Source organism: Penicillium malachiteum, assembly GCF_028827825.1.
Source record: "Penicillium malachiteum strain IBT 17515 chromosome Unknown utg000002l:1.0-8849297.0:1.0-8852440.0, whole genome shotgun sequence".
In the NCBI taxonomy this organism is placed as follows: Eukaryota; Fungi; Ascomycota; class Eurotiomycetes; order Eurotiales; family Aspergillaceae; genus Penicillium; species Penicillium malachiteum.
Window position 1 is genome coordinate 4,250,504 of NW_026643095.1, and position 25,050 is coordinate 4,275,553.

The 25,050-nt window shown below is 46.9% G+C and overlaps 5 protein-coding genes across 5 annotated transcripts; 2 read left to right on the forward strand and 3 right to left on the reverse strand.

The window, feature by feature from the left end:
* Positions 1–320: 320 nt before the first annotated feature.
* stt4 (1-phosphatidylinositol 4-kinase STT4) lies at positions 321–6,559 on the forward strand (the record flags this gene model as incomplete). The annotated part of the gene is made up of 7 exons (XM_057088065.1): positions 321–328; positions 379–559; positions 622–4,307; positions 4,361–4,613; positions 4,671–4,874; positions 4,926–5,213; positions 5,282–6,559. 7 exons carry the CDS (start codon positions 321–323, stop codon positions 6,557–6,559), a joined length of 5,898 nt encoding a protein of 1,965 aa, XP_056947894.1.
* Positions 6,560–7,459: 900 nt separating this feature from the next.
* Positions 7,460–9,400, forward strand: N7483_004629 (sugar porter family MFS transporter; the record flags this gene model as incomplete). The annotated part of the gene is made up of 4 exons (XM_057088066.1): positions 7,460–7,795; positions 7,858–8,114; positions 8,173–8,596; positions 8,651–9,400. Coding segments are annotated over 4 exons (1,767 nt in total), but the record flags the coding sequence as incomplete, so codon positions are not given.
* A 453-nt stretch (positions 9,401–9,853) lies between these two features.
* On the reverse strand, positions 9,854–10,573 carry N7483_004630 (uncharacterized protein; the record flags this gene model as incomplete). The annotated part of the gene is made up of 1 exon (XM_057088067.1): positions 9,854–10,573. One exon carries the CDS (start codon positions 10,571–10,573, stop codon positions 9,854–9,856), a length of 720 nt encoding a protein of 239 aa, XP_056947896.1.
* Positions 10,574–12,298: 1,725 nt separating this feature from the next.
* Positions 12,299–14,354, reverse strand: N7483_004631 (putative YT521-B-like splicing factor; the record flags this gene model as incomplete). Its single annotated transcript, XM_057088068.1, has 4 exons — positions 12,299–12,796; positions 12,870–13,429; positions 13,503–14,159; positions 14,255–14,354. 4 exons carry the CDS (start codon positions 14,352–14,354, stop codon positions 12,299–12,301), a joined length of 1,815 nt encoding a protein of 604 aa, XP_056947897.1.
* A 6,312-nt stretch (positions 14,355–20,666) lies between these two features.
* On the reverse strand, positions 20,667–24,328 carry N7483_004632 (putative ARF GTPase activator (Csx2); the record flags this gene model as incomplete). Its single annotated transcript, XM_057088069.1, has 4 exons — positions 20,667–22,077; positions 22,140–24,037; positions 24,064–24,194; positions 24,265–24,328. The coding sequence occupies 4 exons, from the start codon at positions 24,326–24,328 to the stop codon at positions 20,667–20,669; spliced, it is 3,504 nt and encodes a 1,167-aa protein (XP_056947898.1).
* Between the last annotated feature and the right edge of the window lie 722 nt (positions 24,329–25,050).

Here is a 25,050-nt window from a genome sequence, read left to right on the forward strand (position 1 = left end):
ACTAGGACTCGAAATATACCATAAATGCGCGAATCTATATGCCTAGACAACTTTTTAAACAGAATCAACCCTTATTATTCTATTAAAATGTATATCATGGTAGTCAATTCAAATGTTTTTTCCAAGATTATGCATTTCTGTGGACTACATTTAACTCAGTGTTAACTATGGCAACCAGTTGGCGGAACTATGTGCCGCGTTGACACGTGAACCCGTCGCATTCCCCGTCTCCTTTCCATTTCAACCTAAAAAGGTTCTTTGTTTACCTCCACAGATTCATTTTATTTTAGGAGATTGTTGCATCTCTATTGAAACTCAAAATGGATGGGTAAGTATACTTGTCAATTTTTCCCAAATCTGTACTAATTCTCCCTAAAGGGTCTCGGTCGGCGTGCGACGCTCGGCTTTCGAGAAGCTCGCGGCTTTGGCCGTTAAGGCGCCTGCCCAAGATGGGACCAATCTTGATCGCCTTGCTCAGCAGTCTCGACCAGCTCTTCCAACAGATGGAGCACTCAATGGAATACTTAGGAATCAAGCCCCAACCTCGCGGGTCCCAATGGTGAGACCTCGAAGTTCCCCGACTGCAGACCCCTCGTGGGTGACGTAAACTGACCTCGGTAGGGTATCCGTGAACTCGATGTCTTACTCGCTCTGTGCAAAGCCGCCCTGTCGGTTAATGAGCTTGATCACGCAAAAAGACTTGTCTCTCAATTATCCCAGTACCTGCCCGAGTCGCCCAGCCAGCTATTTCGGCCGTCGCCCTTCCTCCAGAGCATTAAGCCTTCACCATGGGAAACTCTCTCCCACAGCCTGACATTGGCTTTATTGTCTCTGGGCATGAAGTACCAGACCCTCCGGAAAGAAGCTGTGAATGGAATCACGGGCTACTTGAATAATTGTGCCGAGGCCATCAGCTCTGTAACGCCATTTCATTACTCTACAGCTGAAGCAGGCGGGCGGGGTGTAGTCCATGAGTCTATTGCAATTTTGTCCATTGCAGTATCACTTGTGGGTTTCCTCGAAGCCTCTGCTAAGAACCCTGTTTTTTGGACAGCCCGAGAGAAGCTCCAAATCATTGAACATTTGCGAGCCATGCTCTCAGAGTCCTTTTTGATTGCAGTGGAGACAGCTTCTTCCACAATTCGCAATACTACTGGTACAGAGAACACCGTGAAGGACTGGAGAAAGTATACCAGAAGATACGCAGCTCATGGACGACCCATGGGTGCCATGCTGCTGCAGGAGGGCTTCATGCGCTTTGTGAAATCCTGTGCAGCATCCTTGATCGGATCGCAAAACCTGTCTGATGATCAACTTTTGGACGATTACATGGCAGGTGTTGGGATTGCCAAGAGCTATGATGAGTCTGAGATTACCTTGATCGAACGTATCACGGATCTCATCAGCGAGGAAATCCATCTGCTCGAGGATGGTTCGGATTACCTTCAAGTTGGATCTCCATCTCAGCAGAAGCTAACCTTCTCTGTAAAAGGAGATGCTCTCATTGGATTTCTGAACTGTGTCGTGCTGGGTGAGGATGCCGCTAATAATGATGTGCTCCTATCTTGGCTAGAGGACACTCTGGTCGATGTCCAGCAAATGGCATATCCTCAGCTGGCGATGACCGCCTTGAAATGCATGGCCATCCTAGCAAGAATGTCCCCGAATGGTGCCTCGATCGCAAAAAGGTGTCTGCTGAGGTTCTTGACCCAAGGCGGGTCATCCTTGGGCTCTGTGGTTGCTGTAGCTTCCCGATGCCTCGCTCAGGTTCTCAGCATTCTGTCTGAAGATGCTGTGATCACTACCCTGTACACTCTTGGAAATGCGCTCAGCCCGAGCTCTGCTCTTGATCAGTCGTCCTCGGGGCAAGATCAATTTCCTGTGGATGGTGGAGTCGGTATTACCACATTTGCGCAGCCCGATACTGCTAGCCAGGCGTCTGTGCCTACCGTTGGGGAGGAGGAGACTTTGGTCTACCGGAATGTTGTCCATGCTATTGTCATCATCGCAACTAGCTGCAACGATGACAAAATCAGTGCTCTTGCACAGTCCATGCTGTTGCAAAAGGTTCGCAAGATCAATGTTGTAGTGGATGCCTATATCATCCAGGAGACTGCTGTCCTCGCTCTGAGCAGTGGCAAGGCAGAGTTCCAGCTTCTGCTGAAATTCTATACTCGTATCTCCTGGGATGGGGCTTACAGAGGAGTGGCAATGATCTCTGACGCTGTCCAGTGTGCTATGGCATATCTCTCTGTGACCCTAGAGCAGAATTCTCCACTCCACTCAATCTATCTGACTCATTTGTTAGAAAGTATTGTCAACAAGGGTGATGTTCCAGACCTTGAGAGTGAGCGCCATAACGAGGTCGTTTTTGCTCCTAGCGACATCACCCCTTTGTTGAAGCCTCTGGCTCTTCTGGTGTCTTCAGTGAAATGCTCACCAGAAACTCCGGACCCAATTCTTGACTATGACGATGCTACTCTGTCACTTTTCCGCGACACTTGGTTTAACATCGCTATCCATGGCATCACATTCAACTCCAGTACTTTCCAGCAATACTTCAAGGAGCTTCGCTTGCTTGCGAGCCATTCTCCGCCCCTCGTAGCTGAGGATCGTATGGAGTCACTTGAGAGCGATGTCGAACTCAATACAGTGCTCCGAAGAGGCTCCGGCCCCCAGCGAGTTTTAGAGCAAAAGCGAACTTTGATTGCGGAGCTGGCTGGCCGTGAGGTTGACGTCAAGCGATTGGACTACCCACGAGCAGTTTTCCTCAATGCCGTGCTGTTAGTCGAAAATCTCCGTGCATCATCTGGGGATTGCACGAAGGTTCTTAGATACTTCCGTGATCCTTCTCTGTCCACACCCGAAATGGTTGTCTGCATGAATTCCGTCGCTGAGAAGACCGTGACCACCTATCTTTCACGCACTTTGTCTGAGGAATATGATGATTTCTCGGCGCCTTACCTGTCAAAACAACTGGCTGCCTACCTCGTGGCATGTTGCCATCGTATTGAACGCGTGCAAAACATTGCCACGCTGTGCACAGACATGATCATCCGACAATGTCCTTCCGCCCTGTGCGAGAAGCATTCTCTTTTCGCTTTGCTCGAAATTCTGTCGGTCATGTGGTATTCATGCCTCCAAGGTGAACTGGATGAATTTGACTGGAAGCCCACACTTGTCTCGCCCATGGGTATTGTAAGGGTGGATTTACCGGATAACTATGCCCTGAGAAAGGTGACACTAGACCGGTTCCTCGTGAAAGCACGGAGCTGGGTGACTGCGGTCCTGAATATTGCACCACTAGATATCAAGGGTCTGCTACAGACATACTTGTCTGAGTATGATGACGACGGTGGCTATGGGCATATTGCGCTAGGTCGTTCATTCGCTATCGAGATGGGTTCTCTGATCCCACAGAGCGACCCGCGTCTAGGATCCATCGAGGGATGCAACGCGAGCGATGTCAATATCGCATCCGACTTCATGGCTCTCTATACGACCCGCCAGAAGTACCGTCGACCTGAAGTACCTTCGTCCCCTGTTCTTAAGAACGAGTTTCAACTTACCGAGACACCAAATACCGAAGCCTCGTCAGAACACGAGTCAGCTGATGAGATTGATCAAGCTCTGTCTGCCCTTTATGGCCGTAGTATGGATGGAGAAGATATCCCCCTTCTTGAAGTCAGAGATGTCCTTCGACAAGCAGCGGCTCTGATTTGCAGCAGCAGCAAGCCTCGCTTGTCTGTGGTTCATCACCTGGTAGCCCTGCCGTTCCAGATCTTTAACAAGGATATTATCAAGCTAGGAGTCTCCTTATGGCTGGGGGTCATTCATGAAAACCCCAATATCGAGCCTCGCATCCTCGCAGAGGTGGTTGAGGCCTGGGAAAGAAGTGTCCAGAGACGCAAGGGTCTATTTGATACATCTTTTGACTACACTGACCCATTGCACACTCAGATCGAGCTGCTGCCAACAGACAAGGCATCGATGCTCCGAAAGCAAGAGAACTCACAGAACACTCTCTCACCCCATTTGCGCGTGCTCCAATTTTTCGAGAGTCATTTCAATGCTATCCGCCTGGGTAACTTGCAAGACCAGCAATTGTTCTGCCGCTTAATTAGCAGCACGGTGGTGGGACTTGCAAAGACCCAAGGCCACCCTCTGGCTCGAGAAATCCACTTCCGCATAGTTCTCTTTGGCCTGAATGTCTTGAAGCATTTTAGCCCACGCAACAAGGCTGCATCGTGGAAGCTGAAGGATCAGATCTTGTCGGCTGCGCTGGGCTGGTTCAAGCACCCTCCCAGGTTTGTCACTTTTCACGCATATAATCTAGCTCGCTAGGTACTAATTGTTTTAGATGGTCATATGGCGGAAATCGACTGCAGATCAAGGCCGAAGACAAGATCCTTGATGATGTCCTTTCTACCCTGCGCAGTGTTGCCGACATTGCTTCTCAGCCTTTTGGGGCATACAAGTCTCTTCAACCCAAGCAAGAACTGACCCAACTTCTCATCGATAATGAAAGGTCTCGTCTTCGGGTTTGGCTGTTCCCTCTGGACCCCGAGCGAAAGCACCATATGCCATCGCTTGGAGGCAAGCATACCACGGATGTAGGTCTTGCGCAAGCTTACCCAAATTGATGAACACGACTAATCTGGTTTTTGTAGGGAATTGCTTCGTTCCTTCGACTTGCTTGGGCTGAAAGCCCCGGTCTAGCCATTCAGCTTGCTACTCGCTTCCCATCAGCGAAGATGCAGAGCGATGTTCGATGGTTGATTCTCAACTTCCCCGAGAAGGCTATCCCAGAGGCAAGTGCTTTAGAGGTCATGTTTGACTCATCTCTGCCTTCTGATGTCAACTTCCAACTGAAAGTAAGTGGTTCTGTGTCACCTCGGGGAATTTCAGGCTAATTCTGTTTAAAGTACCTGTTATACTGGGCACCAGTCAACCCCACAGAGGCATTAACGTACTTTTTGCCTGCTTATGGCAACCACCCCTTCATCTTGCAATATGCCATGCGGGCTTTGGAGAGTCATTCTATTGATGTCCGCTTTTACTTCGTTCCTCAGCTGGTGCAGGCTCTGCGATATGATGCTCTGGGCTATGTTGAACGCTACATTCTGGAGACCGCGAAGTTATCCCAACTGTTTGCCCACCAGGTTATTTGGAACATGAAGGCCAACTCCTACAAGGATGAAGATTCCCAAATTGTAAGTTAAACTTGAGCATAAGCTGACTCCCCGTTCTGGCCATTCTTTAACTAATCGTTGTTTTACAGCCGGATGGCCTGAAGCCAACGCTTGACCGATTCATCGAGTCTTTGATTTCGAGCTTTTCGGAAGAAGAGCGGAACTTCTACGAGCGCGAATTCTCCTTCTTCGGTGAAATCACAGACATATCTGGCAAGCTTCGACCTTATATCAAGAAGAGCAAACCTGAGAAAAAGGAGAAGATTGAGGAAGAGCTGCGCAAAATCAAGGTCGAGGTTGGAGTGTACCTGCCCAGTAACCCAGATGGTGTTGTTGTGGGCATCGATCGAAAGTCTGGTAAGCCCCTGCAGAGTCATGCAAAGGCGCCTTACATGGCCACCTTCCGAATCCAGAAGACTCGGCCACGACAGGATGGCAAAGCGGCTCGTGCTCATGGTACTGAGTCCCGCCAAGTCGCCAAGCGGGTCTCATACGCCGAGCAAGAAACCTATGAGGTTTGGCAATCAGCTATCTTCAAGGTCGGTGACGATTGTCGTCAGGACATGCTCGCTCTGCAGATGATTGCGGCCTTCCGAAGCATCTTCTCCAGTGTTGGACTTGATGTCTGGGTCTTCCCATACCGAGTTACTTCCACAGCACCCGGTTGCGGTGTCATTGATGTGCTCCCCAATTCAATTTCTCGTGATATGCTAGGACGTGAGGCTGTCAATGGATTGTACGACTACTTTGTCTCCAAGTATGGAGGCGAAGACTCCATCCGGTTCCAGGAGGCTCGCACCAACTTCGTCAAGAGTATGGCTGCATACTCTGTCATTTCATACCTGCTGCAGTTCAAAGATCGACACAACGGTAACATCATGATTGATGATGCTGGTCATATCATCCATATCGACTTTGGTTTCTGCTTCGACATTGCCCCTGGTGGTGTCCGTTTCGAGCGAGCACCATTCAAGTTGACCTCTGAAATGGTCGCCGTGATCAGCGGTACCCATGATCCTGCTCATCATCCCAGCGCTAACCCGGGTATCAGTCTGCCAGGGACTCATTCATTCAACCCCACTGCTACTCAGCCATACCGCTGGTTTGAGTCACTGGTTGTCAAGGCTTTCCTGGCTTCGCGCCCGTACTGCAACAAGCTGTCGCACATTGTATCCCTGATGTTGGACAGTGGATTGCCATGCTTCAAACCGGAGACTCTTAAGAACTTCCGTGACCGCTTTGTGTTGGAGAAGAGCGAACGGGATGCGGCTGAGTACATGCGTGACTTGACACGCAAGTCATACATGAGTCGATCTACTAAGGGATACGATCAGTTCCAGCTGATGACCAACGGAATTCCCTACTAATAGTCAGATAGTCTGATAGTCAGTGGAGGGTGGCATTTTCATCGAGTCTCATCTTCTTTTGATCCCTTTTTACTTTTGATCCCTTTTTACTTTATTCATTTACTTCATTATCAATTGTTTTTGATTCAATATTTCAAGTTGATCTTCTACATAGTATTTTTTTTTGCGACCGAAAGAATTTTAGTATTTCAAAGTATCCAACCATGGAACAAATATATGAACATGTCATAATAATAAAAAACGTGACTTTCTTCCAGACAATTCCTCGCCTCTACTATCACAGTAGCCATATGCATTACATGTGCATAAAGTCGCCCCAGAATTGAGCAATTTAGTCACAAGGTTTTCTCCATCCGGGGTCAATATCATTATCTTCAATGGTTCAAATGTTTATCTTAGTGGTTAAGTTGGTTGAATGGAGAATTGACATCACGACTTCGTACCCCGCCACCAGTACCCCAGAAAATGAGTCTTATGGATATGATGGAATTGACTTCGTGGCACCAGCCTCCCGATGGCGATGGCGAACGGGGGTTCAATCAAATGCTAGCTCTACTCGTATAAACTAGACAAGATTGGGTATATGTGTACATCTAGTACAACATGGACTCGAACTATAAGCTACAAGCTCATCGAGAAGTATACGGTGCTAGTATCATCTTTCATTTAATCAATTCAGTTCAGTTCAAGTTTAACAGCTCTATTAACCTGAATTCATTCCTCTATAAATCTATCCATGACGGGTTCACTAGGATGGACCGGCAGTGGCAACTTCTCTCATAAGAGCCACTGGCACTGAACACTGCGCTATTTTATAAGAGCTATTAAACCTGATAGAATCCACAACTTTGCCTCTTTCCCATCAATTGATTCTAGTGTCCTTTCTCAGACTCGTGAGTGTGCATACACTCCATCATTACAATGAAGCTCCCATTCATGAATCCAGAAATCGAAGGGGAAGCACGACAATCCCCACCATTAACAGAATCCGCTGGCTCTGTTGATCAAGAGAAACGACGAAGTAGTTCCTTCGATGAGTCGAAGATTCCTTGGGTAACATGGCGATCATTGACTCTTGGTGCCTTCGTATCAATTGGAGGAATTATCTTTGGTTATGACACTGGACAGATTTCGGGATTTCTGGAAATGAAGAATTATAAACAGCGCTATGGACAGGAACGAAGTGATGGGACTTTTTATTTTAGTAATGTTCGATCGGGATTGATTGTCTCTTTGGTATGTACTACATCTGCATCTCTTGTGATTCATCTTGAATATTGTGATCTGACCTTGATCAGTTGTCTATTGGAACCTTGATAGGTGCCCTTATAGCTGGTCCACTTGCAGATCGGATTGGTCGAAAATGGTCAATCTTCGCATGGTGTATTATGCTACATATTGGTCTGATTATTCAGATCTCTTCTCCTAGTGGGAAATGGTATCAGATGATGATGGGTCGGTTCATTACTGGATTTGGTGTTGGATCTTTATCATTACTGGTACCCATGTATCAGGGTGAAATTGCACCAAGGCATATTCGTGGTGCTATGGTTTGGTAAGCTCAACTTGAAATGCCAGTGGTTTTAAGGCTTTCTAACACGGTGATACTATAGCTCCTACCAATTATTCGTCACACTGGGTATATTCGTCGCCTACTGCATCAACTTCGGCACCGAGACGATGGATAATACTGCATCCTGGCGAATTCCACTAGGAATCACGTTCCTCTGGGGTCTTCTCTTAGGTCTTGGAATGCTGCTCTTCCCAGAAAGCCCACGATATAACTATCGAAATGGACAAGTGGCAGCTGCGAAAACAACTATGGCAAAGTTGTACGGTGTACCCGAGAACCACCGTGTCATTATTCATGAGATCCTTGAAATCCAAGAACAGTTAGAAGCTGAGAAGGCATCTCGCGGTGGGATGTATGGTTGGGTTGAGATGATGCAGGCTCCACGAATGCCATATCGAATTGTTCTTGGTATGGTGCTTCAAGCATTGCAACAACTTACCGGTGCCAATTACTTCTTCTACTATGTGAGTTCTTTATTCAACTTGCAGTACCAATATGAACTAAACTAATTATTAAAGGGAACTACCATCTTCAATGGAGCCGGAATCAGCAACGTCTACGTAACACAAATGATCCTCGGAGGCGTAAACTTCGGTACAACATTCGGTGGTCTCTACGTGATCGAGCACTTTGGTCGCCGCAAGTCGCTGATCGCAGGCGGGATCTGGATGTTTGTCTGTTTCATGGTCTTTGCATCAGTGGGCCATTTCTCACTTGATATTAAAACACCTGCGAATACTCCCGGCGCCGGCAAAGCAATGGTTGTCTTTGCTTGTTTGTTCATCACTGGATTCGCAATGACATGGGGTCCGATGGTTTGGGCTATCGTTGCAGAGCTTTATCCATCACGATACCGTGCAAGGGCGATGGCCTTGGCAACCGCGTCGAATTGGTTGTGGAATTTCTTGATTGGGTTCTTCACGCCCTTCATTACCAGTGATATTGACTTTGCCTATGGGTACGTCTTTGCTGGGTGTCTTTTCTTTGCCGTTTTGGTGGTTTATTTCTTCGTTATTGAGGGTAAGGATAAGACTCTCGAAGAGATGGACATGATGTATGTTATGCGTGTGCCGCCGTGGAAGAGTAGTCAGTGGACTCCTCCGGCACCAGAACATCAACTCACCACAAGTCAGCTTATGGATCGTCGGGTTGCGGAACAATATGGCCAGGAAGAGGAGGAAAATGCAAATAAGAAGCAGGGTGAAACGCCGGGTCATGTACATGCGGAGGATCCTAGCCTGGCTGGTCCTTCTGAGTCAGCTGCTTAAATTAAGCTCGGATGCAAGGATCTGATAAGATTGACTAAAATGGTGATACCGAGATTGTATATGGAGTTAGGTGTACAAACGAGATATGAATACACGATATAAATTATAGAGTTGGAGTCTTGTAATCTTCTTTAATAAATTGTGGTGTCAATTTGGTGTCACATCCTCAGCACCAGGATGAGGTTCAAAGATAAAACATTTCCTGCGCCCAAACCAAAAACTAGATGCGGTTCAAATGTGTATGAAAACATATTGGTCTCCTGAATATAGGAAGATGAGAAGAAAAAAAAATATGAACGGTTTTCAATCAACTTTACTGATCACCAGTATCAAGTTGAAAGGCACGGAAAGATATGCTCAAAAGTTTCCCTAAACAGAATACACAAAGAAAAAAAAAATTGGGTAAAAATATGCGTCTGTAAAAGAAACAAGAACTACTAGACTCGTGACAGCCTAGTCCATAAAATCGCCTCGGAGAATCTTCTCCTGGAAGAAATCGGGCTTTTTCTGCTTAGGCTGCTTAGGGATTTCCCGAATAGGTTGCTCCATAGAGGCAATAGAGGCCGCACGCTGGTGGTGGGGGTGACGGGCCGCTGAGGCAGGGGAAACGGGGCCACCGATGGACGGGGCACGTTCGGCTCTGGTACGGAGGGCTTCCGACCAGTTAAAGCCTTCGCCTAATCGGCGGGATGCGTTAGATCTCTCATCCTGGGGAGAAGTGGCGATACTTGCAGAGCGAGCAGGAGGATTACTCCCTGCGAGCAAGGAGGAGGGTACTCTACCATTGCCTATGCTGCCAGTTCTGGCCTCTCGGAGAGCCTGGGCTCCAAACGAGGTCCGTCGAGCAAAGGGAGAGTTGGGGGAGTTTGCCTCAGCATCCTCCGCCACTGCATCCTCATTTTGGGCGTTGGATCCCCACGAGCTGGACAGACTACCTCGACGGAAGGAGCGACTTCCGAAGGCAGATGTCTGGGTTGGGGATCCGGATAGTCCCAGTGTAGTGATGGACAGTCGTCGTTGGTTTGCCTGAGCACTCGCGGCCTCTTTGGCCGACTGACTATTCTGCTTCGAAAAGAGATCAGTGAAAGGCAAGCCTGAGGCAATAGAGCCTCGTCGAGGGCGGGATTCGGAGGCGGGGACGTTGATAGGTGAGGTGGAGCGATCGTTGGCCATGATGGCAAAGGTACAGGTAGTTATCCAATGGATTCGAGTATATCACGAGATCAAGGTACGGGAGTACAAGAGGTACGGAGAGTATACGAAGAAGCGTTCACGGATGAGAAGGTCAACGATTGGACGGACTTGCCGCCCTTCTCATCTAAGTGGACCGGATTGGAAGAGGGTGTAGACTGCTAGGAGGAAATGAAGTCCAAGCAGCGTGGAGATAAATGGTGAAGAGCGGGTTACATTCAGAAAAGAGAGAGGGGGAAAAAGGGACTATAATCCAAGGTGATGCTAGTGTGTGATAAAACAATATTTAAGGGGGGGGGGGAACTCGGTTGAAGGGGGGGCAAAGGGAAGATGGAAAGATGAAAGGAAGGTCAAGTTAAGAAAGAGGGGGGGAAGGAAAGAATACTGTGTGGCACCACTTAAGTCCCCTCCCTAAATTTTGGTCTATTTTATTTAATTATTATTTAATATATCTTTTTTTAGGATGAATCTCTCACCTGGGACCAGATTAGCACAGGAAGCTCTGCAGCTAAGCTTAAAGGCTTAAGGGAATATCTGGGGTATAGCGCCACTTCAGGTTGTTCTGGGACAATCTGGGACAATCTGGTCGCATTAATTGAGTGAGAAGTGGAGAAGTGATGATGTTGATGATGTCCTAATTGGGTTAATTATTGGTTGATCGATACCCACTTTAACTATTACTTGAATTTGATTGGCTGCTCATACTCCATTGACCGTGGTCCGCATTTGGCAAGATTATGTCATCATTCCCCTCCTTCCCGTAATGCTTATCATTGGTCAATGTGAACTTAGTAGCTTATATAATACTAAAAAGTGACCAATAGTAACCAGTGCAAACAGAATAAACATGCCAAGCATTTGATCATTTGAATCAAACAGATCAAACAGATCAAACATGCAATGCAAATATGTAACATGCAACATGCCAATGGAGTCATGGGTACGACATTTCATCCTTAATTTGAAACTCGAAGTGACATCAATATATTACATACAGTGAATTACTGTTATCTACGATCTTCATGACTTGAACCTTTACATCGTCATAATCATCATCATCATCATCACGAATCCGTCCTACCTCTTACAGAACGCCCACACACACACACACACACACACACACACACACACCGACACTGACATAACTGAAACCCCAAAGGAACTTGAAGTAAAAGCAAATAGGAAATTAAAAAAATGGACAAGAGAAGAGTCAATGAACAGATATGAATACCAGACCATGATAAACTTGAAGAAAAGTAAATATAAGAAAATTCGCATGTCTTTGGGGTTTAAGAAGAGAAGGTTGGAATATTCATGAATCGCCCAAAAGAATGTAAGGGGTTCAGAACTTGAAAGCGATCGAGAGAAGAAGAAAAAAAGAACGTACATCGTATACATATTGCTCGTTTCCCATGTATATTTTTAATCCAAAACCTCCTCACTGGCAATTTCACAATGCACATAGACATAGAGCGATAGATATAAATCTAAGGCAAAGGAAATATAGTGTGGGGAAAGGGCAGGGATAATAAGAAAAGACCATAATCGACAGGGGAGGAGGGAGTGTACTCTCCTGTATACCTTGCCCGTCAATGTATATGTCTGCTCTTGAAGTGAAGTCCGCCCTAAAGAAATCACTGAAAAATCCAAGGCGTGTGGAGAGGATTTTCAAAAATTGAGATCTTAGGGATCCCAATGGGGATTTCCTCAAGGCTGATGGAACAGCGCAATCAATTTTCGGCCAACTGCCGGTTCAATTTCGGTTCCATCTCGCGCAATCTTCACTTCGCGGTTGGCATTCCACGGATTACGTAGACCTCGAGTGCGGTGAAAGGGGACTCGTTCGGTGGATTGCCATTGAATGCGGAAGGGTTTGCCGAATGTTTGGCTTTCTGGATCAGCCTCCTCTATTAACACCTCACTCTTCTCACTCCGAGCGTCTTCATGTTCATCTTCCGTCGATTCGACCTCCCAGAAAATCGTACCTCGGGCCGTGTCGTCAATGATTCGTCCTTTGGGCGCGGTCGAGGTTGCGGATGTCGGAATCACTTCGAGTTCATCGGCGATTCCAGGGAGAGGTTCTGGGCGGGGTGGCATTTCCAATGCTAGTTCTTCGTCGTCGTTGATGGGCGATAGCATGCGAGCATAACCAAAGTATTCGCCGGACTTATTGGCTGAGAAGATGAGATATACATGCTCCGTAGACTGGGACAAAGTATGTATAAGTTAGACATGCATTCAATGATATCTTGTTGTAATACTATATATAGATGCTCACCTCAAATGCCTGGTTGAGATTGGTTTCGTTGTGCGCTTGAGTGGCCCAAATTCCACTCTGTCGGCTTAACTCAAGATCCTCCACTGTAAGACTCTTGACAACGAAATACCGATCCAATGGTCGAGAATCCCCTTCAAGAGTTGATGTAGCAGGTTTGATCTCAGGAACAATCTGACAATCTTCCCCAATAGGACAATCCACACTTTCTTCAAAGCGTCGTGGAGCCGGGGCCGTAGAACTGGAACCGGGAACTGTAAAACCTTTGCGTAGTCGACAAACTAGACGAACACCCTGAAATCGTGAATCATGAAACCTTCCCAGAGCGACAGCACAGGCAGATGCAGATTTATAGTTCACAAATGCACAGTTACTCTTGGAGATCAGAAACACGCTTTCAATATCATTGGTCGCGTCTTGCGAGAAGTGATCCTTGAGATCGATCACATTTGCCCCCGGGGGCAGGTTTCCAACCCACAGTGCATGGCCGGACTGTTTGGGTTTCCGGGGCGGTCCTCGGGGTGTATTGGGACTCGATATCGGATGGTTGAGAGGTACCAGGGCTGCGAAGCAACAACAACGCAATCAGCGATCAGGATCCTTTGAGGCCAAAAAAGCTCAGCCGATAGAACATACCGGCGTTTGTTGGGGCGTCTGCTAGCCTCGAGGGGTTTGAACCGTCCACAATGGTTTTGGAAACATCATAATCTACTAGAGAATTTCGCTTTTCTTCCTGTGAGTTGACATTTGTGAGTGACGGTGGCCCTCGGTGACCTTGGTGCGGTGGAGTGCGTGTCTGAACTTGAGCGGCGGCAGCAATGGGGTGCGTAGCATGACCATAAGATGTTGTGTAAGGATGAGCATAGTAGCTATTCCCATAGACGGGAGGTTGTCCACTACCCATGGTTTGAATCGATGGATTGGCGATGTATGATGGCCCAGGGTAAGGACCACCATGCTGTGTGCTTCCTGGGTGATGGTGCGGACTAGGAATAGCATACGGTGAATAGGCTGGCGTATAAGGAATTCCATATGGTACACCCCCAGGAGGCTGTCCATGATAGTGGCCCATTGATTGCATAGGGTACATCAGGCCTTGGGTAGGAATAGTGGGGTATTGGCTGACAAGCTGTGGCTCGAAGGGCGACGGTTGCGATTGCGGATTCGGTAGCGAGTAAGCCATATGATTCATATTCATGGCCGTCGACGGACCATATCGCCCATGTCCCATATAATCATGGGTTGGGTAATGACTGGCCTGTCCTGGCCTCGTAGGTTGACCGGCGACACTACCTGAATTAGTAACACACAAAAGGTCAGTCAAGAAATTCTTCATAAATCAATTTCTGAATTTATGGCAATATTGGAAAAGGAATATATTTATTTACCAAATCCTGCAGTTGAATTCGATGCATTCGATTCTGATACCAGGGTTTTCCCTTCTGCCCCTCGGGATGAACTGATCTTGTTTGATGGAACATCGCCCATGGAGCCCGGTTGTATCTTGACGAGGATGAAAAAAACGAGAAGACTCCCTGGATGTATGAGAATCCCTGTATTCATGGTATTTAGCAGCCTTCGTCTTTATATCAACGTTGCATTCAGCTCACCTGTCAGATGCCCCAAATCGCCAGAATGTGAGACCTCTTGGGTCTATGTTTCCCCACACAAAGCCGGTATACCACAGTAATGATCAATATATGCAAGATCCGAGTAAAATGAATCCCCGGTAAATCTTCACGCTGTTGAAGCTCCTGTTAAATATGCATATAATGGTTAATGCTGGATCGGAAGGTAAAAAAAAAACAAACAAATAAGTGGCTTGGGCAACAAAAAAAATTTATAACGTCAGTGGCGTTGTGGCAGGTGTCAACGGCGAAGGAAAGGGGGATCCGAGACAAGAATGAAGGGACAGAAGGGCAAAAGAAGGAAAGACTCAGATATCAGAAAATTTTAGAGAAATAGGAAATGGGTCTGAAGATTGCGAAGGGGGAGAAAAAACACATTGCAGCTTGCGTTAATAGCCCGCGCTTAGGCAGGGCTAGACAACGCTCCGGCCCCAGAGTAAAGCCACTTAGTTGTGGCTCATACATCAGGGAAAGGAAATCTACCCCATAAAATGACAAAAGGTGATTGTCAAACAGGTTATGGAAGCACGAAAAAAGATAGGATGAATCCAAAAAGGGGAAGTGAGAAGGGGCATGGTGTACACATTTTCTCATATAGGAATGAGCTGAGGGGCGGGGAGACATGAAGACCATGAGGATACTGTGCCAGTGCGTGTAGAATGCATCTTCAAGTCTGAACCTTGGAGCATACGATTGTTGCAGAAGGGGGAAATAGTTTGCATAGGGCTAGACGTTCGGATAGAGAATAAAATGGGGCCCAAAAGGGGAATCAACTCCGCTAGGGATGTGATTCGTTCGAAGCTGTAGGGGTGACAGGAAGATATTTCACGCCAAATTGGGGGATGCAGATTAAAGTGATGGGCACAAAGAGGGGGAAAAGATCATTGAAAAGATAACATTTGAAACATTTGAAACATACCTTGAGATTCTGATCCTGAGGAGTTTTTAGCCGAGGAAAAAGAAAAAAAGAAAAACAATCAGATAAAGAAAGAGAACTATAAAGTCGAAAATAAGATATAAGAACAAGTGCTCCCCCAACCAACCAAATAAAATTCTTGCAGATCAATCAAGCCTGTTTTACAAATTAGAGATCATTCAAAGATCGAACAATGATGGGTGATATCGGGGAGTCGGACCAGGGCACAGATTCCAAAGCAAAAACAGGGAAAGACACCCAAGCAAGACAGCCGGTAGCAAAGGGAGAGAGAAGAAGAGGAGAGGGGCTAAGTGCAAGTGTGGCTTGAAGGTGTGAAATCAGACAAACGTACCTTCTGAGCTAAAATAGTACTCGACAAAGGCCGTGCAGGTCCGGCGGGGCCTTGCAAGCCCAGTGTATACCTCTGGTGGGGAGCTAGAAAGACAAGAGACACAAAGAGGAAAACGGTCGAGAAATAAAAAAAAAGTAATAAGAAAAAAAAAAGTAAAGAAAAGGACCCAGAGCTAGACGCCTCTGCTGACGAACGTTCTACGCCTCTAGAATCCTCGTGGATTCAAAACTGTGGCGGATGGAGAGGAAAGAAGCTTGCAACACCCAAGTGTCACTGTGGCTGAAGGTGACAAATTGATCAGGAGATTTCCAAATGGCAAGCTCATAGGCTTACAAGAAAGCAGATCTCCAATGCGGATCGAAACCGATTGGGAATGATCGGAGCAGGGTCATATGGGTGATGAGTAACTTTGAGGGGATGTATACCTGGCCTTAGTGGGTCTCCTGTGTTTTAGTGTGTGTATTTGTGTGCGTGCGTGCGTTGGAGAAAGTGTTTTCTGTGGCGGATCCCCTCCGTTAAGCATACCGAGTGATACCGAGTCGGATGTTAAGATTGGGCTGGAGTATTTTTCAGAATGGGGCGCGCTATCGCCTAAACGACGATCGTTTTCGCGTCTCGAAAAATGCCCCTGCAGTGACAAATGCCTGTCATCTAGTGGAGTTTCAGGAAGGGCCAACTTTGCAATCCTTTGGGAGGCTCGTGGATCAAAGACCGTGCCACCTGGGAGGAGTTGAGGCTTAAGCCGGCCCACGGATCTTCCCAGGACCTTGGGCTAAGCCAATTGTGCCAAATGTTGACAAATTAATCGGAGATGTTTCTCGGAACCTGTGGCGAACCGGACAGGACGGAAGTATTTACGAGGTGATTAGGATAAGTGTTCCAATCGAATGATTGACAGTTCTGAGTCTATTTGGAGTAGATGGATCATCGGCAGGTTTACAAATTTGCTGGTCCAAGGGACCGCATCACCTGTGTCAAAGATGCAGACCCAGTTTGCCACTGTCAGGGGTGGGTTAATGTGGGTTGCGCAGGGGGGGTCAAGGTGGAGAGCCCTGGAGGTGTGTAGAGTACTCCGAGAGCAAAGAGGATAAGGAAACCGAACAATTTTTTTCTTCTTCTTTTTCCATTTTTGGAAAAGGTGAAAAAAGAAAAAGGAAAAAAAATCCCGATAATACATATGTATGTGATACCAGATCGGCAAAAGAGACCTCTCTTGAGGAGGTGTTCAGTGGTTCCCAAAAGATAAGGGACATCCATTCCTCCATTGTAAAATTACAATGGACCGCGTACACACAGACCCAGCGGATACTTGGCCTATCATGAATAAAGAAGAAACGGACTATGCATTCTTGACGGGCGGTGCCGAGACCGCAAGGGGAAGGCATGGTTGGAATGGAGTAGAGACTGGGTACACTCCCACTAGGCTCGATCATGATCCCACCAATGGAGTGGAGTAGGGCTGGATCCATTCAAATCCCGTGGGAACGATGCCTTGAAATGTGGCGCTCGGGAGAATACCCGGATTTGGGTGGCTGCGGACACGTCGGAAACTTGTGACAGGGATAAAGTGATTCTTCTGCCCTATAATCGAAGCTCAAAAAATCGAGATGGATCTCATATTCGGTAAATTGGGATGGGACTATGGCATTGAACACCCATTCAACCGATCTTCGTGCATGGTGCAACGTTTGGGCTCCCGGGGGTGACCCAAGGCACCAAGTCGATCAGACCATACTGTCGGTAACGGAAATCCCGCTGCATGGTGTATATCTTGACCTCTGGGTTGGGAGTTGATGGCAGTTTACTCCGTATGTGGAGGGTCTTGAGAGGATTTGACTCGGAGTGGGTCAAGTGGGTTTCTCCACTGTGTATGTGTCTGATTAGGAGAGTACAGACGAGAGAAAAACCATTGAAAGAAAGGGTTGGACAAGAGGAAATGAATATATTCCCGGAGAGCCAATGAGAATTAGGGATATAAAAATATAAAAAGGGAAAAAAAAAAAGCAAAAAGAAGAATTATTCATGCCAGTGGGAAGTGGAGATGGGGAGAGTGGATAGAGAAGGAAAAGAAGAGGTGGAAAGTCGAAGTTGTTGAACTCTCCACTAACATTGATCGGTACGAGATGCCAGCCAATCATCATCATGGAGTATCCCCCACGCTGAGGTTCAGTCTTTTTTTTTTCCCTCAATTATGTACTATACATTGAATAGCCATTACGATTTTTAATTATCATGTGCTGTTAAAATGTAATTCTGTACAATGCAATGTCATAGTGATGCCAGTGATTGTGGCAATCACATGAAAAGAGATGTACGGTTCTGATGAGGATGACCAGTTGATCACTTCCAAGGGAAGAAATGATCTCCACCAGCATCCATGTACGAGGTATGGAGAATGTGGGTGCATACTCCGTACACAGTATTTATATATTGGACAGATTTCTACTCCGAGTCTGTATATGTTCAATGTTCACTTCATATGTTGAAGCTGAAACCACTAGGTAGATAGTAATTCTCATAGATCATGGCCAAATTAGGGCTAAACCGGGATATCTAGTTGTCAGGTGACTTTCTACTCTATGTTCACCACCTGGGCAAACTTTTGGGGTATGGAATATAGAAACACGAGACATCCCTGAATGGAAAATGCTTGAATCGATCAACAATGAGCCATTGACTCAAAAAACCTCGCCACATGCGCCAAGTGGTGCCTAACCAGGGAAGGGGGTACATCCTCGATCCAGGGACTCTTCGGTAACATTGAATATGCATAAATGTATGGAGTAGTTCCAGGCTATTCGAAATAACGAAATGCCAGAAACAAGGTCAGCTACCATGTAATAACATATTTATATGTCTCATTTCAACACACCTGAGCATTCGAGCACAAAAGAGGCGACTCATACGACCAGATATGATGAAACCCCCTCACCGTACGCGTACGGTCATAATTTGAAGAATTGAGTGATAGGCTAAATGATTCCACTCCTTCACAGCCGATCAAGCCACATTGAAACGATATTCAATTCCTTCAAGAAAAGAAAAAAAAACACATTTCATGAGAAACGGAGTCCGAACATACTATGGATGCGGGTAGAAAAGTACGTGCGCCTCAGGCGCCACATGGGGTACGCCATGACGTCATGGCTGATGAACATCGCTCTTGTTGCTCCACGTTCCTGATCGTCACGTCCAACCACCGTTCATGATTCATTTCTGATCTGTCGCAATCGGAAATACTCCAATATGATTCATCGAGCGAACTGAATCCGAGGACCCGCCATTGGGTCTAATTGAACGCCGCTGATGTAGGATATCTACATTCGGTTTTTCCCATGCACGCCCCCTCCTCGATCGTAATTCAAAGCCAACTTTGAAGGGTTTGAAATTATGTATCTGTAAGAGAACAGAAGCAAATTGACTGTGACGGACTAGAGGGCTCCGTTTTTATTTCAGTTTGATTTTTGGATCCATGTTTGCGATATAGATGAGGGACTGGAACTGTGATACGCATATCCTATTCCCTAGCACTTGCAGAGTGGATCTCCACTTCACCCTGAAACGAGTTTTCCGAGAATAAGGGCCTCAATCAACCCCCTCATGTTCTGATAGGTTTAGCCGGATGTTAATGTAGTTAGTTCAAAATGTTAAGAGGGGAGAAGGCAATGGGTCTCAAGTCCGAGAGAGAGATCAGCAGTCTTAAATCCTATAAACGGGTAAGTAGCTACGTGTTATGTAGGACCATGGGGCGAATTTAATAAGTCTAGCACGAGCTAAGTGGCTGATCTATCCTTTCACCGGGTTCAAAAGTTGGGGCTGTGAACGCCAGGTGGACTAGCTTATTCCCTAATGTAGAAATGAGCTGTTTACTGCGGCGAGATCTGCAAGGGTCGGAGAGGATCATCGAAGGTCTGGTTACTAGGTACGGACCTCGGGGGTACTATAGGGTTTGTACTACAAGTTCTTTGACTCAACTAGTAACCCGCCTCAGCCGTTATTTCCGACTTTTCTCTTTTCAAGTTTCCACAAATCCCTGGTGTCCGTTCTAATGCATCTCTCGGCCGTTTCCAAACGCCACAGACCCACGACACCTAACTCAAGAGAGATAGGTATCGTCAGCTTCTGGAGTTAGGATGAGTCAAACTGAATGGACATTGCCACTGTCAGGCAACGAGATACTGACCGCTACCCAGCACACCGCAGATTGATGATGCATGCAAACATTTGAAAGTCCCAAAGTGATGATATGCTCCTATAGTTAGGCTTCCGGAAAATAGTCTCCTCGTGTATATGATTGGATGTTGTCGGTTAGGGTCTAGTACTATACCTAATTTAGACTGGTCTGGCTTATGGCATTACAAGAATCTTGGATTATACTGCAGTTTGCTCTAGAAACTATATTTCTCTCTACTTATATATCGAATATATAGAGTTATGTGATGAATAAGCCAAGTAATTGTGATTCGTTCCACAAGGGACAACTATGTATAGCCATCGAAACGTCAACTTAGAGAAAAGCCACCAGGATATTGGCACATGAATTGGCATCAGGCGTTAATTGGGGATAAGGTGAAGCCAAAGAAGAGAAGCACCAGTTTTGGTACATGAAGAAAAAAAGAAAGAAAGAAAAAAGGTCCTATAGAGGAAAGAACGAAAGAATGGTGTCAACATGCATGGCACTCATGATGGCAGTGGAAGACACGGGTACCAAAGGAGAAGAAGAAGAGAAGAAGAGAAGAAAAAAAAATCAAGAACTCTGGCTTGTTCCGAGGCAAAGACCCTCGAAGATCCCAAGCAAAGTAATAGGAGAATCCAAACCATACACAGAAGAAGTCATCAGGGGGAATGTTCATGCGGATCTCATTAGAATGGATATAATTAGTAATTATTGGGATGTCCGAAGGTTATCGGTCGATTCCGAGGGATGCCACTTTCCCTGCGAATCTAGCGCCGGCGCTTCCTCGCTTGGAAAGCTTGTCTTTCTCTTTAGAATCAGATTGATTGGAGGCCTGGGACCCGGATGAGATAGGGTCGTCCCTGCTCGAACCCCGAATAGTGGGGAGGGATCCCAGAGTATCGTTGACGATAGCCTTGCCAGTCATCGCGGAAGAACCGACGGTACTGAATGCAGAGTTCCGTGCGGTCCGCTGGCTAAGATACAACTGAGCCGCAGGAGAAAGAGGAATGGATGGGGGTTGCGGGGGAATCTCCGTGCCGTTCTGAACCAGCAGTTCGGCAACGGGAAAGGGGATCGCTTTTATCGATTTTGAGCTAGGCCGCGGGGAGATGCCAGTGGGAGTGGATCCAGGCGAAGCAGGATCGGCGGCAGCAAGAGCCAGGAATACTGCGTGGGTGTTGCGGGAGCGATCCGGAACATTGACGTTGGCATGCAGGGCAATTCCATATAGGACTCCCTGGATATCATTCTTCTTGATCGCAGCAAGAAGCGTTTCATCAGGAGTAGCAAATCGGGATCGTGAAGAGGGTAATTGTTCAACATAGGCACGGTCGACATATTTCGCCGTGATGAACTTCAATCGCTGTTCTCGTGTAGAGGATGCGCTTGGCTTGAGGGACTGTGACGGGTCCAGTGTCGCCTCCCAAATCATGTTGCTGACACGGTTGCCGACTTGCAACAGTATTTCGACGATATCATTCGAAAATGAGTGCACATCCAGGGTTAATGAACGAATCTTGGAGATATGTGTTCCCAAAGATCGGTGGATACCACTGCATTCGATGCACAACACAATCCCGAGATTGATCGACACCCATTCCACTTTGGAAGAGGATCCACAGTCGGCACACCAATTGTTCCCCTCATCTGCGTCACGCACGGTTTGAAGAAGTCGTGACGGGTTTTCTTCGAAATTATTGCTGTCATTACGAACGTAGCTTGGTCGCGCACCGACTGTTGTACGGCGAGCCACTCCGCTAGTATTTGAACTGTTCGAATATGAGTGGTGGCCAGATACCGAAGAACTTTTTCCGGTTAAAACAGATCCAATGTCACGACCAGTAGACGTCTCATTCTTGGACGAGACAGAGGGTACCTGTGGAATTCCTCGACCTTCCACTGCACTCTGCAGCGCATTATTGATGGAGCGAATCCAATTGGCCATGTCCTCTTCAGAAGTAGCCTGATAGACTCGTTTGAACTGAGGTGTAATCACCTCAAAGCAGAATCGGCGTTCAGCATTTCGAGCTTCGCGGACCGAGGCCATTCGGAGGTCAATTGGCTCCATGTGAAGGTCCAGCTTTTGTTTCCAGTTACTATACTCCGAAAGCTTTCCTTGGTCTAAAACGATCCAGAACCTAAAGTGGTAAATAAGGTCAGTATCTGTGTATATCGGAGGTACTCAAGGTAGTTTACTGACTTATGCCAAGCCTGCTTGTTGATGCCCTTTGGATCAATATGAGATCCAGGCCGAGAGAGAGCCCACAATAGACCTTCTTTTCGTTGTTGACCAGCAGTGCGATCAGATCCGACAGAATCTCGCTCTTCGAGATCCCGGATACCTTTAAAGCGATTCTGGCTCGGGGTACTTGCAGCTCCTGTGCTGTTCGAGGGTGCAGATCCAGCGCCACCGGTCGAGTTGGCTGATCCAGCATTTGCCTGGGACGAGACGGATGATGTATTACTGATAACCCCGCGAAGCTGAGAGCTCGTGCTGTCAGCTCGACCCAATTCGGGCTCAGTTGAGCCAGTTCCATTAGAAACTCCAATAGAGGAATTTGAGGCACTTCCGCCACTTATGACATCAGGCTCGAGATATGTATTACTGTTCTTTTCCAAGGCCCGGCGCTTTTCTTCGCGCTCGGTGCGCTTGAATTGGAACTCTTTATCGGCTTGGTTTACCTCATGGATAAGTGCATCCAGTTGAGGAACCATCTCCTCAATCTTCTTCGCGGCAGCCAAGAAATTCTTGGCTTGGAAATCCGCGTACTTGGTAAGATGCGAGAGCACTTCCTGTTCCTTGCGGCCCCCATGAAGATCTTGCATGAAAGAAGAATAATCAAAGCGTTTGAGCTCGAAATTTCGGCGCTTGGTCTGATATTTCGAGTCACTTTCGGCACGCTTCTTCTCTTTGAGTGAATCCTGTCGCTGACCAAGATACCGGCTGACGTAGGCATAATAATCACGGCTTTCTTCATCGAAATCTTTCTTTTTTGATTCAGCTTGTTTGATGTCGTTCTGGTAGAGCCTGATAAGTGGCTCGATCACGAGTTTCTGTAGCTGAAGCGTGTTCAGCTGTTCGTACGTCAGGATTTGGCGGGCAATCTTCTCAAAATAATGGTCCAGCGCAGGCTGAATCGCATTGCCATTTGAAGTAGAAGCTTCATTCAGCGAGCTTAAAAATGCCTCCATGGATTCATTGCAGGTCGACTGCAACTGCTGAGCAGCTTCGGCTTTCTTGAGAACCTTCTTGATCTTTGTCCGCATGTTGCCTGTTTTCTGTTCCAGTGCCTTCATTGTAGCTCTGAACAGTGGACCATCTTCAACATTCATATCATCTCCCGGACGAGAATGGGGCAGGTCGACTTTCACGGGTGGTGGAGGTGGGGGTTGTGTTGGAGCAGGAGGTAGACCATCCGCGGTTTCTGGTGGCGTGGTTGAGGAGAGAACATGGTGAGAGGTTTCAGAATCGCTGAAATGAGAAACAGCAGATTGGGTGGAGGGGACGCGACTGCGAGGAGGTACCGGTAGTTCGAGGTTAGGCGATGACATCTGAGGGCTTGGCAACAGGCGCACAGAGTTGTGTACCCAGAAAGAAAAGTGAGCAAGCGTATTTAGGCGGTTTGTCCTTTGATCATAGTCCAATAGACTACAGCTATTTCGCCAACCACCACCCTTGTCCTCTGTTCCCTTCGGAGGCTTCCATCGCCAGGACCATTCAAATGATACCGATGGAGTCCCCTCTGTGGAGTAGTCGCCGATAAGCTGCACGTTTGTGTTATTCTGTAGGTTTGGGTTCGCATGAAATTCTCGTGTGATGAGGTTGTCTAGTTCCTTGGAATTTGACGCGTGAGCAAAGGTTAACCCATTCAGGACAGTATCAGTCACTTCCGGGAGCGAAGTCGACACGCCATTCACGGTAGAGCCTGCAACATTTCCCGTTTGTGTTTGGCGGAGAATGAAAGTGAAGTTGAAAATCAGTTCATCTTCGTTAGATAAGCGTAGCATGAAAGATGGAGCAGGGGCTGTGGAGGGGACATCCGGGTCCTGTGTTTTGACGCCAGAGTTAGCCTGCCTTTTTGCGCGGCGAAGATTATTCTAGTGGGGAGCGTATGAAGATATACCTGAATATATTCGATCGGAGCTTCATCCCCAGCATCTCGTTTGGCTATGTATCGTACCGCAGGGAACGCGTTAGGGGAGAGAGTGAGTAAGCGCCGTCTAGAGTTGCTTATGGTGATGGAGGCGATCGAGACTAAAACAAAGATTTTATCAGCATCACAACAACTCAAGATGTAGGAGATCGAGTTGATCGCTGCACATACATCTATTTTGGTCCTTGAAGAACAGATTTCCCGCCTCGTCGAGGCGACTGGAGACATTGCCCATGATGGCGCAGGCACAGTATTGGAGTCACAGCGCGAGAAGGGATCTGGGCAATCACCCAATCGGCCATCGGCAGAATGCGCTGCAGTCAGATGGCCCGTGGGAAGAAACAAACGAATTAAATGAGAAATTTGTCATTCAGTTAAAAGGTACACGGGTATAGAGAAGGTGGTGGGAGAGAAGAAAACGGAGGAGGGGGGGGGAGGTGGAGTTCGAAGCTTAGGATCGGGTTGATCGCGTTCGATTTGAAGGAGGGGTGGATATGTATGGGAGATCCAACATTAACAGTGGAGTCGGCGCTTCGAATGTTTTATTACTACCCCCTTTTTTTTATATATATGAAGTGAATTTCTGATGAGAAGAATTAGATGAAAGAAATAAAATCTTCTAATATTAATTCTATGAAAGAATCGCCCCTTTGATGACATCTGGGGCGAAAGCTGTTATTTCAAGGCCGTCCAGGTGGTTTCAGCCCCTGAGGCATATCAGAGAGAATGCGATGTGGTCAATATATTCATCTTAGGTAGACATCAATCATATTATTATACATGGATTTGTCTATTCTTGATCTCTAGTCTAGATTTCCAACATTGAACCTAAGGCAGACTGCTTTGAAGATGAGGAAATGTACATACTATATCACTGGTACATACTAGGATCATGCACATGAGACATCTGGATAGTATTGAACGTGATACTCAAGTGCTATATACTATGTACTAGTA